This window comes from Myzus persicae, unplaced genomic scaffold, assembly GCF_001856785.1.
Source record: "Myzus persicae strain clone G006 unplaced genomic scaffold, MPER_G0061.0, whole genome shotgun sequence".
NCBI lineage: Eukaryota > Metazoa > Arthropoda > Insecta > Hemiptera > Aphididae > Myzus > Myzus persicae.
In genome coordinates, this window is record NW_019104463.1 from 16,885 (window position 1) to 34,049 (window position 17,165).

The following is a 17,165-nucleotide window of genomic DNA, read 5'->3' on the forward strand; positions in this document are numbered from 1 at the left end:
TAAAATGAATTGTTATTTATAAGTAGGTAAAGTAGATGGTATATACTGTATTGTGCACATGGCTTCAAGGACTTCCAATACGCCGATTTCATTTTTAGCTTCAGTATTAATAAAAAAAATTAAAAATATTGTAATGCGTCAAGTCGCGAGTGAATATAGTTGAGACCGGCTGTTGACACGTTCGTGACGCACGCACGTACGAAAAGTGTGCGACGCTCACACGCTCATTCGTGAAACCGCGGAATGCAAGCGAAGCGAGTGTAGCATGTTGGTCGGTAGCCATACGAACAAAACAACTAGTGTCCCACCATTACAATTAATAATTATTTTACTGATGAAAATCTGAATATTTTGATATTTTATAGCTGCCGTTTACAGTTGCAATTCGAGGACACTCATAAGTTCTGCATGTATTCTCTTTTACCGCTACCTCCACAAAAGCGTGTGCTGTGTGGTCATGTACCTTCAAGGTTTATTCAACTGCTAAAGTACGCACTACGCGTTATAAACAGCATGTACAATGTACCTCCATGAGATCCCGTCAAAAGATCGTATTCGATAACATCGTCGGGGGAGGTTCTTCACTGTATCAGCTGGGACCAGTTCGTTAGTAGTCCTTATGACTGACGGCTTAAAATTGGCAACGTCGCGGAACCCGTTTTGTGACCTCCATCGAAATCCCGCTCAAACAACAAAGGAATGTCGCTGGACGCGCCAACGACCGATACACCCACGCCTCTACCCCGCACTCTGCCACCGTCTCAAATGCACGAACATCGTGATATTCTATGGTTCACCGCTGCAAGCGTCCCAATCGAACAACTGTAACCTTTGCCGAAACACTCGTCGCCGGTCGCCCTGCGTAATTGTCTTTCTCTGTTCTTCGTTCGTCTTGTGTTGTTGTACGTCCGTTCAGCCACCCACACTTTGTTTGTTACCACGGGTCCGCCGGTCTGGCTGTTCTTGCATATTTGTCGGTATCGTTTTTTGTGTACACTCTACGTTGCGCTTTTGATTTTGTTTCGTCTGCAACCACATCGTTCAAAGTGCCGAGCGCGCTCCTCGTTTTTTGAAGGGCGCCGGGTACGTCGCGTGTTGTCCATTAACCTACCGTTGCGTTGTCGTTACCGGTAGGATATCCTGTGAGCAGTGTGCGGTTGGAAATCGTAATCAGCTACAGTAAGACCAGCGCAGACCGTATTCTTTTTCTTCGTCGTACAGGCTTCTATAAAATATATAAAAGTCTGTGCTTCGTTGTAATCAGAGCAACAGGTTCGGCGGCGGGAGTGGTGATGAACGTGAATCCATAGGAAGGCTGCACAAACATTTTTTACATCTATGGCGCCTGTTACCAGGAGAAGTATGTACCTAACCATCTAGTTTTTATATTTTTGATACTTTTTCTCGAATTTGGACGTTCAAGTCTTCTTGAACTTTGTACATTTTACACATTCTGATATTGTTGCTAGCCGCCAAGTTATGAATAGTAAAAATAATTGTTTTAGGTAGGTATAACGGAAAAAAATATTAAGCGGACCTTACTATTATTATTATTATTATTCTAACTAGATACCTACATTGTATAGTTGTGTGTAAAATTGTTATAATACTATATTATAGTTACCTTATTATAGCTATGGTAACTATAAATCGCAATCAATATTTGCGTTCATCTAGAGGTCTGCCCCGTGAGTGCTCGTGTCTAAACCAACATTTCACATTGTGTACCGAGGTGTGTACAATAAGCGTAAGCACTGAAAGGAAATAAGCACCCATTACTGAAACTTCTTTCCCTTTGTTCTTTTGAACGTAAACTTCTTTTTTATTTTACTGATTTTCATTTAAATTTACAAGTAATATTTTATGTTCAGTGGCCTATATTTTATATTAAACCGGAACAGTGGACTGGTATAGTCCACTCCTAACTAGTAAAACATTGCCATTACTTTTTAGTAGTAAATGCTAAGTGTTTTAGCTCATTTATCCAACTTTCATAATATTTTTAATGCTCAATTAAGTTAGGAACGCTAAAAAGGTTTGCACCCATTTAAAATTCATAAATAAATAAAATAAACTCTTAATCTTTGAAGACTGGATTTGCTTGTTTTTTTCTTGAGTCCAAGTTTGTTGTTGGTTGTCAGATTGGTTGTCACAATTTGGATTATTCTTGATTAATTAGAGCAGCCTTTTTTTAGCATATTTTTGCATGTTTTGAATATAATACCCACCTAACCTACATATAGGTTATTACATAATTTATTTTTTGAAAATCTTAAGAGTATTAAATGATATTTAATATTTATTTAATGAATGTCTATAGGTACCTAATTATTGGGTTATTTTTTGAATATTATTGTAAATAAATCTAATCTTATCTTGGTCAGAACAAATATGTATAGGATTATCTATACATTATTTTGGTTTTTCTTAAGCATGACAAATTTTATTCAATAAATTTGTTCTAGTCATTTCCAACTATTGTACACCACAAATTATGTAACCAACTCACACATTCCAAGGGAAGTGACACTTTGCCATATGTGGTCTTACTTTGACTTTTTATTTTATTTAGGATTTTAAATTCTTATTGTAATAATATTAGGGTTACCATGTTTTATTTGGCAAGAAACGGGACAAATTTTTTTTCATTGATATTTTGACTATACAATATAATACTTTGTAACACTCATTATAGATAATAATAATTGAAGCTTTAAAAATTAAGGAATACAGAATACAATTTGAAATGTTTAACTCGAGGTTTAATTTGTTCTCTTTCGCTGCCAGCTAGAGAGTGAGTTTCTTGATACTTGATTGAACTATGTACTTTTTTACCAATGCTTTGTTTGCAAGTATTGACTCATAAAACTGGCAACAAGACATGTTATCAAAACTTGTTTTAATTATTAATGAAGCCTTAACTGTACTTCTATTTAATTTATTTTATATACTAGGTAAACAAATTAAGCTTTATCTAACTCAGCTTTTATAAACTGTGCAGTATACGGTGCAATACAATTTACTGCAATATACCTAGTTTTGGTATGAGTAGCAGTACATTTTTTTCATCAAATATTTTTCAGATGTACAAGTCATAGAGTTGAAACTTTGATTATGTACAATTATATGAACAAATGTAACTTCTTTAGACTCAAGTTGTAATGCTTTTTCGTCAGCTTTTAATGGAGTAAAAATTTAAGTACCAAGCTATTGGTAGCATGTTTGCGTGTTTTATGTTTGTTTGTTTTGAGATGATCATTAATATCAGATTGCCCATCATGACTAACCCAAAAACAACTTGAACAAATCATACAATAGACTTCACAGTTGTTATATGATTTAACTTTTTTAATAAATTATAAATTCACTTTAAAGTGTTTTGTTAAATCTACATAGACTTTTTGGAGCCATATCACATTGTTTTCACTAAATACCGCACGGCAAACATAATGGTCAACATTACTACACTAGTGATTAGTTCACTACAACTAACAAAGCATTAAATATTAATTGTTTGATTTGTTTAACGATTACTAAAATTATTGTGACGGAATAGAAATATGATGAACGTATTAGATAAACATAATAGTCACATATTTGAGAACATAATTTAACAATAGATTTTGTAAGTCAATTATTCAACTCGTAAGTTTATCATGAAACTACTATGATTTTTCCACCAAGTGTTTAATAAAATCATCCCAAACATATTTTAATTCTTTTATGCTCATTTTAGATACATTATCAGTGATAATAATTTTATTTATTCACGGGCTGAGAGCCCAATCTAATTTTCAAAGATATTATTAAACAAAAGTGGGTATTATACTTACCCAACTTTACAGTTAGTTGTGTCTTTTATAAGGTTATAAAGTTTATGTAAATAACATAAGTACCTAATGAGACACAGCGACAATAATAAACATAACTAGGTGTGTCTGTGTACAACAATGGAGCTGAACGATAAAGGAAAATAATATATTTTGGTTTCTAATAATTTTGTCCAATGTTTCTACTATAGTAAGTCACAATAGTGTCACAGTTATAATTCAATAAATCTCTTGAATTATTAGTCCTTACTAAAAAAAACAGTTGAATTAATTATGAACTTCGCAACTACATATACTTATAGGTAGTAGATTTTTCTTTGTTTTTCTGTTGATTATTATTCTAAACTGATACCTTGCAACAGTACAGAATTAAATGATAGTAAATTGTGATTTAATTGTATAGAATATAACAATTATTATTCATTTTTAAAACTTAATTTTAAATATTTTATAGGTAATAGAGTATTATCTAAGCCAACAGTTTGTCAACCCATAATCAAAAATGTAATGATAGAGCTGAATGTTAGTCATAATAAAGCATGTATGTTGTGTGGTCAAAAAGAAATTAGTGAAAAGTTATATGGCCTGCTCTATCAGTTCAATGATGTTATTGTTCATTATTTTTGTATTGTAAGTGGATTCCCTCAAATATTAATAAATTATTAGTAGAATTTAACTGTATACTTGTTTTCAGCTATTATCGTCAAGGGCCGTTCAAAATGGGCAAGACAATGAAGGGATCTGGGGATTTTTATTGAAAGATATTAAAGCTGTATTGATTACAGGATCCAAAGAAGTATGTTCTTTCTATATTATGCAGTGTGTAATATTATAGTTATAAGCGCAAATAGAGAATTATATTGACAAGAGCTCAAGCCCTTTGATATTTTAACAAAAAAACAACTCAACATCTACAACTCCTTCATTATCAAATAAAAATATTACTTAATATAATATATTTATATTTATTATTAATTAATAGGTTACTACATTATTCAATAAAATCTTGTTGGAGTTAGCAAAATTATTTAATTCTGATAATGTGTCAATATTATATATTTCAATAATAATCTACTCTAAACTACTAAATCTTTCTATCTTTCTTGAAGCATTGTTGATCTCATTCATGGCTTAAATATGGAAGGTTATTTCACACAGGCCTATATTGTTATCAAACAACAAAAAAATGACAGCATAACGGTATAGTCCATGGCTTAAGTATAGGTAGTCCCTACATAATAGTCCCCTTACACAGCCATTTTAATTCTCTAAAGTGATTAAATTATGTAGTGTGTATACTATTGCAATAACCTAGTTTATTTAGGTTATAATGCATTTAAACATCCAATATAATTGTTTAGCGCAATTCATCAATAATAATACATTATAAATATTAATACTGGATTAACAACATTTAATATATGAGTACATATTTAGAGGAGGCCTCGAATGCAATCAGGGAGGCCTAGGCCACCACTTCTCCCAAGCCCCACATTATTTGCCCCTATGCTCAAAGTAACATCATAATTTTTGTTTTAGATTTGCTATTACTGCAATAAAAAGGGTGCAACTTTATCATGTTGTGGAGTAAATTGTAAAAGAATTTTCCATCTTCCGTGTGGACTGAAAAACAAATCGATGCATCAGTTTTTTCAGTCATTCAAGTGTGTATTTTATTTTTTATTTGTAAACCTATTTCTATATTATTCTCATTGAAACAAATTTTTTTAGATCATTTTGCCAAGAGCATCGGATACCGCAAATTATAAAGTCATCAAAATACAAGTTACAAAATTCTACTCCTACTCAATGTGCAATTTGTAAAAATAATGTGAAGTCATCTCCTTCGCCGACTACAATTTGGGCACCCTGCTGCAAAAGTAATGGCTGGTTTCACAGAGAATGTATCCAAGATCTAGCATTAAGTGCCGGCTACTTTTTTAAATGTCCTCTATGTAATAATGTTGAAAAATTCAAGTCTACGATGCTCACTCTTGGAATATACATACCATCACGGTAAATTGAGTTTTATTTAAACCAATTGTTGAATTGTAAACTGTATGTGCAAAACTATAAGAACAAGATTAAAAAGTTAAAATATTAAAAAAGTATTTTATTAGTTCCCTTATCAAGTACAAAATTATTAACAATACAATATTTAATTTTCGTATAAATAGAATAAAATTGTTATGTTAGTTTATGGGTTAGAATTAAATATAATTTGTACTAAATTTTTATTTTATGAATCTCTGAATACTACAAAAAATATTCTGCTTCAAAATATGAAACTAAAAATTTTGTATTTTAATTTTTTATCTCTATAAGACACAAAAGAATAATTACATTTTATCAAATAAGTTAAAATTTCAAAATTATAAGTAGTTACTAAAAATAAGCTCGTTTGAATAAAGATGCTTTATGGGTTTAATATAATTTTATTAAAAAGTAAATGTAGAATTGTAAAAATTAAATTTAAATAATTAATTAGTTGTAATTTTAGAAGATGGTCCTTCTAATTTTATTGCATATAAAAAGTCTTAAAAACTTTTATGTTGTGTACAAAATTAATATGCATACACTAATATCATGTATTAAATAACATAATATGTATTATATAGGCAATGCTAATGCAGTCATTTATCACTCATTTTATAATTGTTTGAACTATCTATGGTTTTGCTTAATTTATGAGGATAAGCTTTAAATTATCTTCTACTATACTCTATTCAAGATAAGAACAGACTTCGGCGGTCGGTTTCTGTGCATAGGTGTGGCTTTGTTTCAAAGTACTGGGCCTCATGTATTAACTTGGTAGGTGTAATGTCCGATAATACGTCTGACCTAAAAACTGGTTAGGTTAGGTCTGTTGTTATCTTGGACAGAGTATAATATATATACTGTTTTCTCAATAAATTAAATCATAGGGACGCCTCTTGGGAAACTGTACCCAATGCGTATGCTGAACTCTCAGAAAGGCATAGTATCTGCAATATTGAAACCTGTCTATGTCCCCATGAAGAAACTAGAAAATTTCAACTCGAATCGTAAGTAATTTTTTTTTAATATCACACATAATAATGTATAAATATGGTAATAATAATTACTAAAATTCACAAAATTTTAAATAGTTATTGCTTATTGAGTTATAAACCCTTGTACATTGAAAATGTTTTAATTATGATACTATTGATACTTTTCTAAAATAACTGATCAATATAATTTTTTTAAATTAGATAGTTTTAGGTACTTGGTACTTGATCTTGATAGGCATTTTTATTATAATATTAATAAACTTAATTTTAAAAAAGAGAAGAAGGAAAAGCTTAAATAAATATGAAAGAGTAATAATTCAAGTGGCATTAGTATATAATTTTTTTTCCAAACAGCGGCTCATGGGAAATTATTCTGTGCTATTCATGTGGATCAAATGGAACACATAGGCTGTGCAGTTCTATTAAAGGTGACCAAGAGTGGTATTGTGCAGTTTGCCAAGGAGTTGCAGGTATAATTTGTTATTATTGTATTAATTTGTAATGGGCTATGATTTATAAAACTACCTTTAAAAAATCAATAACCAATTGATTACACATGGATAACAAATCCTCAAATTAAAGTCCAATATAATAAAAGTCTAGGGAGCTCTCACCCACTGAAGGATCTTAACAGAACGTCACATATTATTTTTATTAGAGTTTAGTTCATTTAATCAATTATTATTTTTAAATATTTTATTAATTTAATATTGCATTTATTAAATACCAAGTATTAATTATCGAATGGAATAAGTATAGGTACTCCAAAACATTGCCTAAAATTGTAGTCAGTCAAATTTATCTGCTCAATACTAAATACAATCATTTTAGTTTAGTTTTAAGTTAAAAGTAGCAATCATTCAATCATAAATGTGGCGACAAACTTTTTTAAAAATGGTCTTGCAAATAACAACCTAACCACCCACACCATCATTCCATACCCCTTTCTACTCCCTTCCAACTACACATTTTATTATAATCCTTAGTTGATGCCAATGACATGATCAAAATTTACATTATTTTTCCTAGTATTTCATACAAATTCATAACTTTTATAATGAACTGCTTGAAGAACTATAGTTATCGTAGTTTTGTTTGTATACAAAGTTAGAGTCCTTAACATTACATTTAAAATTTGTTTTTCTTAATGTAGTCTCTAATACTAATATTAACTATTATTATTTATTTGACCTTTGAGAAGATGTAAAAAACTGACTTGTTCAGCTATTAAGTGAGAATATCGATCTGACTACGTAACAAACACATAGAATACATTATTCTACTGATAACGTCATTATTTTATTTTTCTTAAATAATATTTATAAAGCATTTCACATTGAATTTCAGATAAGGATGCAACTAAGAAGAAGAAAACACAATTAGCATTACTTGATAATGGGAATCTTAGGGATAGTTCTGTTGTGCTTGAAGTTCCGTCTCACAATAGAGAAGTATCTCAAAGACAAAATAGTAGAATAATGCATAACGTAGATCGACCACAATCATCAGATGAGCCAATCGTTATATCAGATGAGTCAATCCTTTTATCAGATGAGTCAATCCTTATATCAGATGAGTCTATCCTTATATCAGATGACAGTAATGATAGTGTACAGGTAATACACATAAATTATTTTCAGCTGATTTCTGGTGTATGTTATTGTTGAAGTATACAGATATACAGAAGTTAATGGTATATAATGATAAAATCTGATGTATAAAATATATTAAAAAGTATAATCATATGATATACAATAGTGTTTTTTATGATTATAAGGCATTATGTATATCAGCTACTACACAGGACAAATATGCTATAGTATTATAAAATTGTGAAATAGTGTAAAATAATGTAAAATTAATAAAAAAAATTATGAATAGGTTACTTATAAACTAGATGATATAGGGTGTTGTTTTGTCTATGATTCCCGCATACATCAATACTACTCTTAACATCTCCCTAAGCTCGTGGAGTTGACTTGGTCATAATGTTTGTAACCTGTTTTTTGCTGGGTATGTAAAAGCTCTCATTGAACTTTTCTCTTATAGTAATAGCAAACATCTATATGCTAGGTTCTTCTTTGAAAATAGATTTTTTGCGAGCTTATTCTCTCTGGTCCATTTTCAGCTGGTCTAGTAATTTACCTAAAAACTAAAAACTAAGTTAATTCTTGTACTGCTTGACTTAAAGCTAAGTACTCTGATTCGGTTGTGCTTAGGCTGACACAATGTTGACGACTTGAACTCTATGCTAATCTTCCAATCCTAATGTAAATCCTGACCATGATGTTGACCTTCTTGTATTTAAGTCACACTCATAGTTAGCAACCATGCGTTTTTGTCTAGAATTAACATTTCTTGAAGTAATCATTCCAAAATTAATAGTTCACTTTAAATATTTTTAAATTCATATCAATGCTACCTAGTGTTGTTCTTTTGGATCATCAACTTATCTACTAACTAGATTTATCAAAAAAGTTATGTCTGGTTTTGTTATTTGACTGAGATATAATAAACATCCGACCGCTTCACATGTACTTAACTAGTTTGATTAATTTGTTTTTTACCATCTAATGAATATTGTGAGTCTGTTGGTATTTGAACTTGATTTACTTCAGTCGTATTAAAATCCCCCAATATTCTTTTACAATGCAACGCTTGGTAAATTATAATTGATCCATCAGATATTCCTTCAATTTTTGTTCGTAAAAATTGAATCGTTGGTAATATTGAATTGTTGTTTCAAATATTTTGTTAATGTATGAAAGACCATCATCAATAAATATCACAACATTTTTACTTTTTTATTTTCTCTATTAACAAAAATACAGGAATCTGCTTTTGTTTCTGATACAGGAATCTAGATCAAGTATTAGAAAGTCATGTATATTGGAGTTTCGGTTAGGTTATATTTATTCCAAAAATCAAAACAACTGGTGTTGTTTAACTTTTGATTATAAAAGAAATGTTTGTTTTATTTATATCAATAACTTAATCTGCTAACTTCTTAGTTGGATGTTTTACTTATTTTAGCCTTTGTGCTAAGATAACTGAAACTAAGCATTAATCATTGTTTAAATTACCTACCAGTCTGTTAACCACCAAAATAATATATATTTTTAATAATTGTTCAATTTGTATTTAGTCTATATCTGACGATGAACCTTCAAGTGCAATTGATGTTGCTCCACCAAATACACAAACACAAGTTGAACAAACTCCTCAAATCCAGTTGCCAATAATCTCTAGTTACGGATCAATTAGAACAGGTGTTATTAGAAATCTTGTCGGCAGTGGATATAATTATCTTGCCAACATGGGTATGTAATTAAAATTATAAAATACTTATGACAATTTTCAATGTCATTAGAATTTGATGTTACTACACTCCGTCTCATATAAGAGTTACTTCAGGTGGTCATTAATTGTTGTCCTGTTAGATCACACTAGGAATGTCAAATAGTCGCCTTATTTTTAAGCCCAACGTATAGGAATATTATTGGATAATTAACTCTAAAAATAAATCTATAAAAAACAATTACACTCCCTTAATGTTATGTCGCAACTAAGTATGTTAGTGAAGGGTACTCATTATGTTACTTTTCTATCTTATTTTCTGATCAATTGTAATTGAATAAGTATTGTAAGTAATAAATAAAATCAAAAATATTTTTTTTCGATACATTTTCATGTTAACTATTCATATATTTGGCCCAATTTATAAATTTTTGACATTCTTGGACCAGACCTTACACTCAATTAAATCGGTTTTCATTAAATTTAGTTTCCTAGAATTGCCAATGAACAAAAAATAGCAGTGTTCAGTGATTGGAATAATAAAGTGAGGTTAAGTGTGAGTTAATCTTGCTAATTTCCGTGAGCCATCGAGGTTACTCTCACATAAGAGTATAAAAAATGTTTGCATTTTTTTTGTATGAATGAATACTACAATATTTATATATTTATATTTTGCAGAATATATCACATCTATAACATTGATATTACATATTATGTTTAAATCTAAAAAAGTTTGTTAAAATATTATTTTTCATTTAGTATTGATATTAGTATATTTATTTTGCTGTTTTTGCAGGTATTGATTTAACTTCAGATAATGACAATGATGATTAAATATTATATAATGTTCAGGTTGTATACATGACTCTTACTGTGTAGTAAGTTATACGGTTTAAGACAAGATAGTTTTATTTTCTGTCGTGTATATTATAATATAAGTTACTTAGCAATTTAGATCTGCTATCTCATTTAGATATAATTGTTTTCAATTTTAAATACATATTGTAGTTAATTACTTATTGAGTTAAGCAAAAACTGTAAATCACTATCACAACTACTCAAATATTACTGAGATGATATTATGTTATGATATTTCTTATTTTTGATTATAATCTTTTTTCCTTTTTTGTTGAATAATTTTTAACCAAGGATTTGTTCAAATAATTAAATTTAATGATTAATTATTATTCATGTATTCAAGGTGATTTAGTACAAAATAAAAATAAGTATGTTATTATTATGTTAATATATATTGATGAATGTGAGATTATAAATATATAAAATATACGATTATTTGTGTAATTATACTGTTCATTCATAAACCAATATTTTGGGATCTTCAAACTTTTTGTTTTAAGGTTTGATGTTCTAAATTCTTTTCAAATTAAGAAACATAGTTGGCGGCCGACATGGATGTTGAAATACTACACGGTAGCTGTACAGATAATTGATTGAATGGGCGTCATAAATGGGTATTAGCCTAATTGCAGTCTGACAAAAACTGGTTGATTACTTTTCTTAACCGGTCAATGTTAATATTTTCCTGAAATAAAAAATATTTATGGGTATAATAAGAAATATAAATAAATAATATGTTAAGAGGAAGCTACACTGACATTTGTTGTCTATGTATCACGGGTGTGTAATATAACAAATGTATGATCAGCAGTTCACATCTAGTTTTGTCAGTTTGAAAATTAGAGTGAGTCGACATATTATTGATGGAGTTTCTTTTTCGATTATTCAGTTTTTAGCTGCGTTATGAGCATTTTATACTACATAAAAAATACAAGTTTTTGATATAGAATAAGCCGTCTATTTTCTTTTTACTTGTTCACCAGTGACAGAAGTTGTGAAAAAATTTGAGCAGTATCCCATTGAATTTTTATACATTTTTTCTTTTGACTTGAAATCTAAGATAAAAGAAAGATCAAATACGCTTTTAGCTATAGTTGTTTGCCAATAATTATTTGATTGCCAGTACGCTGGGTTTTTAGACTTCAAATTATCGTGTGTTATCTTTTGCGTGTTAATTATTATTTGGTAACTGAGATAGTTCTAAATTTCAGAAGTAGTATTTGTTATTAGACAATTGAAAAAATCTCTACTTTAGTAAATTTTTTTAGTTATTCATTATAGTATTCTTATTTCTCTCTAGTTCATTTTTTTAACTTACAACCATTTGGCCTTCTTTTATTACTTTTCACAATAAAATATTGTATAAAATGCACTATTATTTACTAAGTATTATAAGTAATTCATCTAATAAAAAATGAAGTTTTGATAAGCATAATATAACATATTTAGTATATCTGCCTAGATACTTATAAGATGTAATGTTACCAAATGATAGGCTATACATATAATTATTTGAATTTTGACCTGATTATCGATTGAAACTGATTGATTATAACTTATTGATAAGTAATAATATTTAATATCATCTATGTTATCTCGAATATTTATTCGAATTTATAATTTATTAAATAGGTAATAAAAAAGTATATATTCGTATAATAAGTGTTGACGTTTAATTAGGTAGGTACCATTAAGTTATTTAAAAATAATTAGTAGATATTAAAAAATCAGGTAAAAATATTATGTAATTATGAAAAACATTTTAAAATTTCAAACAAAATTTTTTTACTGACGAAATTAGTTTTCAATATCCATTAGAAGTCTATCAAATGGAGGTTTTTGCAAGGTTTTTGTCGCCAAACAAATTCGATGAATTATGAATCTAGATCAGTGTTCCCCAACCTTTTTACCACCACGGACCACTTCGACAATATTTTATAGGTCACGGACCACCTCAATTTTACACAAACTAGAGGAAGACTTTTTTTTTTTTTGCTCATTTACAAGAATATACAAAATTTATTGAAAAATGTGAACTTTTATTATTTTACTGTACTATTATATATAATTATTAAACTTTACTAATAATTTACTTAGTGTGATTTTGCATTTCTTTGACCAGTTTTTCAATTCTCGGATGAATGTTGCTAATGGCTAAACGCATGTCGTCACTTACGACCAAGCGATTTCTCTGTTTATTTTTGATCACAAGTATACTGGAAAATCCTTGTTCACACAAATACGTAGTTGAAAATACTACTAAATAACGTAAGGCAATTTCCCGTAGTTGAATATGTAATGTTGCACTTCTGCACCAAAATTCCTCAACGTTCATAACAGAATCAGTGGCGGCGCCAGAATTTTAATACCAGGTGGGCCAGGCTGGGGCCCAAATTTTTTAGGGGGGGCAAAATTTTTGAATTGATATATATACATAAACAATAGTGATGACAGGCAATTGCGCAGAGGGGGAGGGTCAACTTCCGATTTTTCAATTTTTTTTATACCTACTTCATCGTGTAAACTTACCAAAAGAATGATTTGTAAACACGTATTAATAGTATTTATTTCCTAACAAAATATATATTCATGTAAACACTTTTTAATTTTTATATTCCCTAACCCAAAATTACACTCAATACCAATTACACCATCAGGCATCAATTGTAGTACATAACTACAAATATTTTAAACTGATAATAAACATTATATTATATTGTAATACCAATTCAATGAATATATTTTATTATATACAAAAAAACAATACAAATAATAAGATAAAATAAAAAACAACTGTGTTTAAAGTTTAAATTGAACAGTTCAAACTTTTAATATTAATTATTTGTTCACTTAATAAAAATTAATTGTAAATAATAAGAACAATAAGATAATATATTATATAAGTACCTATGCAACACACCAATAGCAATAAAATACATAATAATATAAATAATTTATTTTAATAAAATTCTTCTATTGTTATGACATTCAGCAAAATTATTGATTATATCCTCAATATTTAATGACTTTGCTTCAGATTTTTCTATAGCAATTATGCTTAAGCTAGATAGATTGTCGTGAAGCATATAATTTCTCAAGTATGATTTAATCCTTTTCATACATGAAAAAGTTCTTTCACATGCTGCTGAGGATACAGGTATTGTAATTGCTATAATACATAACTTGTATAATTCAAAAAATGCTAATTGATAATCCAATAAAAATTTATGAAATTGAAAAATAGTTTTTATAGAATGGTATTTTAATTCAAATTGTTTTATTGATTTTCTAATAATGTTTAATTCAGAAACTAAAGAATCAATATCGCACATATAAGCTAAAGCAAATGGAAGAATAAGATTTTTATCCAAAAAATTACTATTTCTTGGGTCCATTACACTAATGCCCATCAATAAATCTCCGTTATTAGAAAATCTTTTACTTAGTTCAGCATTAATTTTATCTATAATAATTAGATAAAGGTTTTTTCGAAAATCAGTTTCTGAATTTAATACTGAACTTTCCAATGAACTACCTTCAACTATAAATTTTTGCAAATGTTTCGGTAATTTTTTAACTCTGTTTTTTTCTTTATTTTGTGCAGAAGGTTGTTTTATATTTAATTTATTTGCCATTAATTTGGATTCACTATATAATTTTGAATGATAACTTAGATCATTTCTTATTTCACAAAAGTGTTCTTTAAGAGAATTAATTAATATAATTGCTTTGGCCATATCAGCATTTTTATCTTGTAAATATTTGGTCAACAAGTTAATTTGGGAAAGTAAATCATTAAAAAAAACTAATAAATATATAAATTTAAAATCTATGTTCTTAAGTAAACCAGTAGCTTCTGAGGAACGCATACTTTTTTCATTTGAAATCTTATATAATAACAACAGTATAACTTCCAAAGTAGCTTTAACAGCTCGACATGTATGAATTTGAGATGACCAACGAGTAAGGCATAATCTTTTAAGTTCAATTGGTTTTGGAATTTTTAAAATTTGTTTTTGAAGCTCAATAAAATTAGAATGAATTGAAGATCCAGATATAAAATTATATAAATCTTGTAAAAAATTAAAAAAAAAATTGACTTCATTTACATTTTTTGCTACATCTACAAGAACTAAATTAAGACAATGATTATGGCAATGAATATAGACAGCATGAGGAACTATATTTTTAAATAAAGCTTGAACTCCATTAATTGAACCTCTCATAACATTAGCTCCATCATATGTCTGTGCAACACATTTATTTATATCAATCTTACATTTATTTAATTTTACTTGAATATGATTAAATAATGTGTTTGCATCTAAATTTTTTAGTGGAGTAAACCCTAAAAATCGCTCTTTAATTTCATTGTTATAATAATATCTAACAACAACTGATAATTGTTCAGTTTTTGTAATATCCTTAGTTTCATCTATCATTATTGAAAAATACATAGATTTGTTTAGTTCAGAAGATATTTTATTGATTATCATACTAGCCATGATGTGAATTAATTCTTTCTGTATTGAATGATGAAGATACCTAGCATTTTTTGGGCCATTCATTTTCTTTTCAACAACATTATCAAAAAGAGAAATAACTTTCATCAACTCTAAGAAATTTCCTTGATTTATACTAGAATCATTTTCAAGATGTCCTCGGAAGGCAATACCCTGAATAGCTAACATTCTTAAAGAAATTATTATTGCTTTCATATATTTTTTATTTTCAATTACAATACTAGCATGATGATTATTTAATTGTGATAACACAGAAGTCTTATTTAATTTGTTTTTTTTAAATTCTATCCATGAAATAGTAGTTTTTATGTTCATCACTATTAGTATTATCATGTCTCAATAAACCCCTACTAGACATTGCATTTTTCCAATTAGTGTAACCTGTACTTATAAACATACCATCACTATCGTTCTTTTGTTTAAGAGAAAAAAACCTACAAGGAAAACAATATACAGCATTTTCACTTTGACTATATTCTATCCATTTAAATTGCTCATACCAACAAAATTGAAAACTTCTGGTCCTCTTTGTCCGGCCAGTACCATAGGTGGTCTTAGGAAAGTTCTTTAAATTTGGTTGATATGGCTCTTCATCGATGGTTTGTGAAATATCATACGGACCAGGAACTGTACGAAGGCTTTGAGGCTTGACTATGTACTCTAATTCTGTTTCACAAGTTGTAAAAATAGATTTATCAATTTCATCAGCACTTTCATAGCTTGAACTAAATTAAAAAAAAAAAAATTCAATATAAATTCCTAAGTAAGCTATTAAACATAAGGTATTAATTAATAATTATTAAAGGTATGATTAATTTACCTGCATAAGTCAACACTACTACAGGTACTAGATGAAGATGAATAATCTGATTTTTCAAGTTTTCATTTGTATTACTAAATAAGTTCAAATTAAATTGTATGTTATAATTATAAACTATAGTACAGTTTATTTTATTTCAAAAATGTTTAAGATGAATAGCATTATACAAAATTAAAATTCAATCAATATTTTTTTTTATTTTTATGCATGTAAAATGTAATGTATTAATGTATAATATCCTATAATTTTTAAGATTTATCTAAATTCACAGCCTTAGTTATAAATAATAACATAATATATTATACCAAAAAATCATTTGGAAAAATATTGTCAACTTACTTTTTAAATGGTTTTGAAAACTCTATATTAGTTGTATTATGTTCAATCATCGCTACAGTCGAATGATGAATATTTTCATTTACATTTGTAGTTTTCGGATTTATTGCTAAAATATTCATTAGGTATGATTTAATATTAATTATTAATTCTCATATTTATTTTAAAAAACTTACCATCAGAAGAAGAATCAAAATTAGATGTATTGTTTACTTCCAATTTTATCTTTTTAGGCGCAGAAAAAAAAGATTTTATAGATCTGACCTTTTTTGTTTTAATAGTCTCATTTTCGATATTGTTTTCTGACATGACGACGAGTAAAAACGTTTAGATAATTAATTAATTAAATATTGATTTAATGAATGTTAATTATAAATAACAATTAATAGGTAATAAAAAGACGTAGCTGTATTGTAAAATACAATACAGACATAGGCGCAACTAGACCTCTAAAACAGGGGATGCTAAA

At 28.3% G+C, this 17,165-nt stretch overlaps 1 protein-coding gene across 1 annotated transcript; it reads left to right on the forward strand.

The window, feature by feature from the left end:
• Positions 1 to 613: 613 nt before the first annotated feature.
• On the forward strand, positions 614 to 11,238 carry LOC111042343 (PHD finger protein 7-like). The gene is made up of 10 exons (XM_022326919.1): positions 614 to 1,360; positions 4,285 to 4,460; positions 4,525 to 4,626; positions 5,370 to 5,494; positions 5,562 to 5,846; positions 6,755 to 6,874; positions 7,217 to 7,332; positions 8,210 to 8,478; positions 10,008 to 10,182; positions 10,956 to 11,238. Exons 1-10 carry the CDS (start codon positions 1,339 to 1,341, stop codon positions 10,991 to 10,993), a joined length of 1,428 nt encoding a protein of 475 aa, XP_022182611.1. The 5' UTR covers positions 614 to 1,338; the 3' UTR covers positions 10,994 to 11,238.
• The last annotated feature ends 5,927 nt before the right edge of the window (positions 11,239 to 17,165 follow it).

Coding starts and splice junctions, on each gene's coding strand:
- LOC111042343 (XM_022326919.1), top strand. CDS start 1,339: ATGGCGCCTGTTACCAGGAGAA. Junction 4,461..4,524: donor TTGTTCATTATTTTTGTATT/GTAAGTGGATTC, acceptor ACTTGTTTTCAG/CTATTATCGTCAAGGGCCGT. Junction 5,847..6,754: donor GGAATATACATACCATCACG/GTAAATTGAGTT, acceptor ATTAAATCATAG/GGACGCCTCTTGGGAAACTG.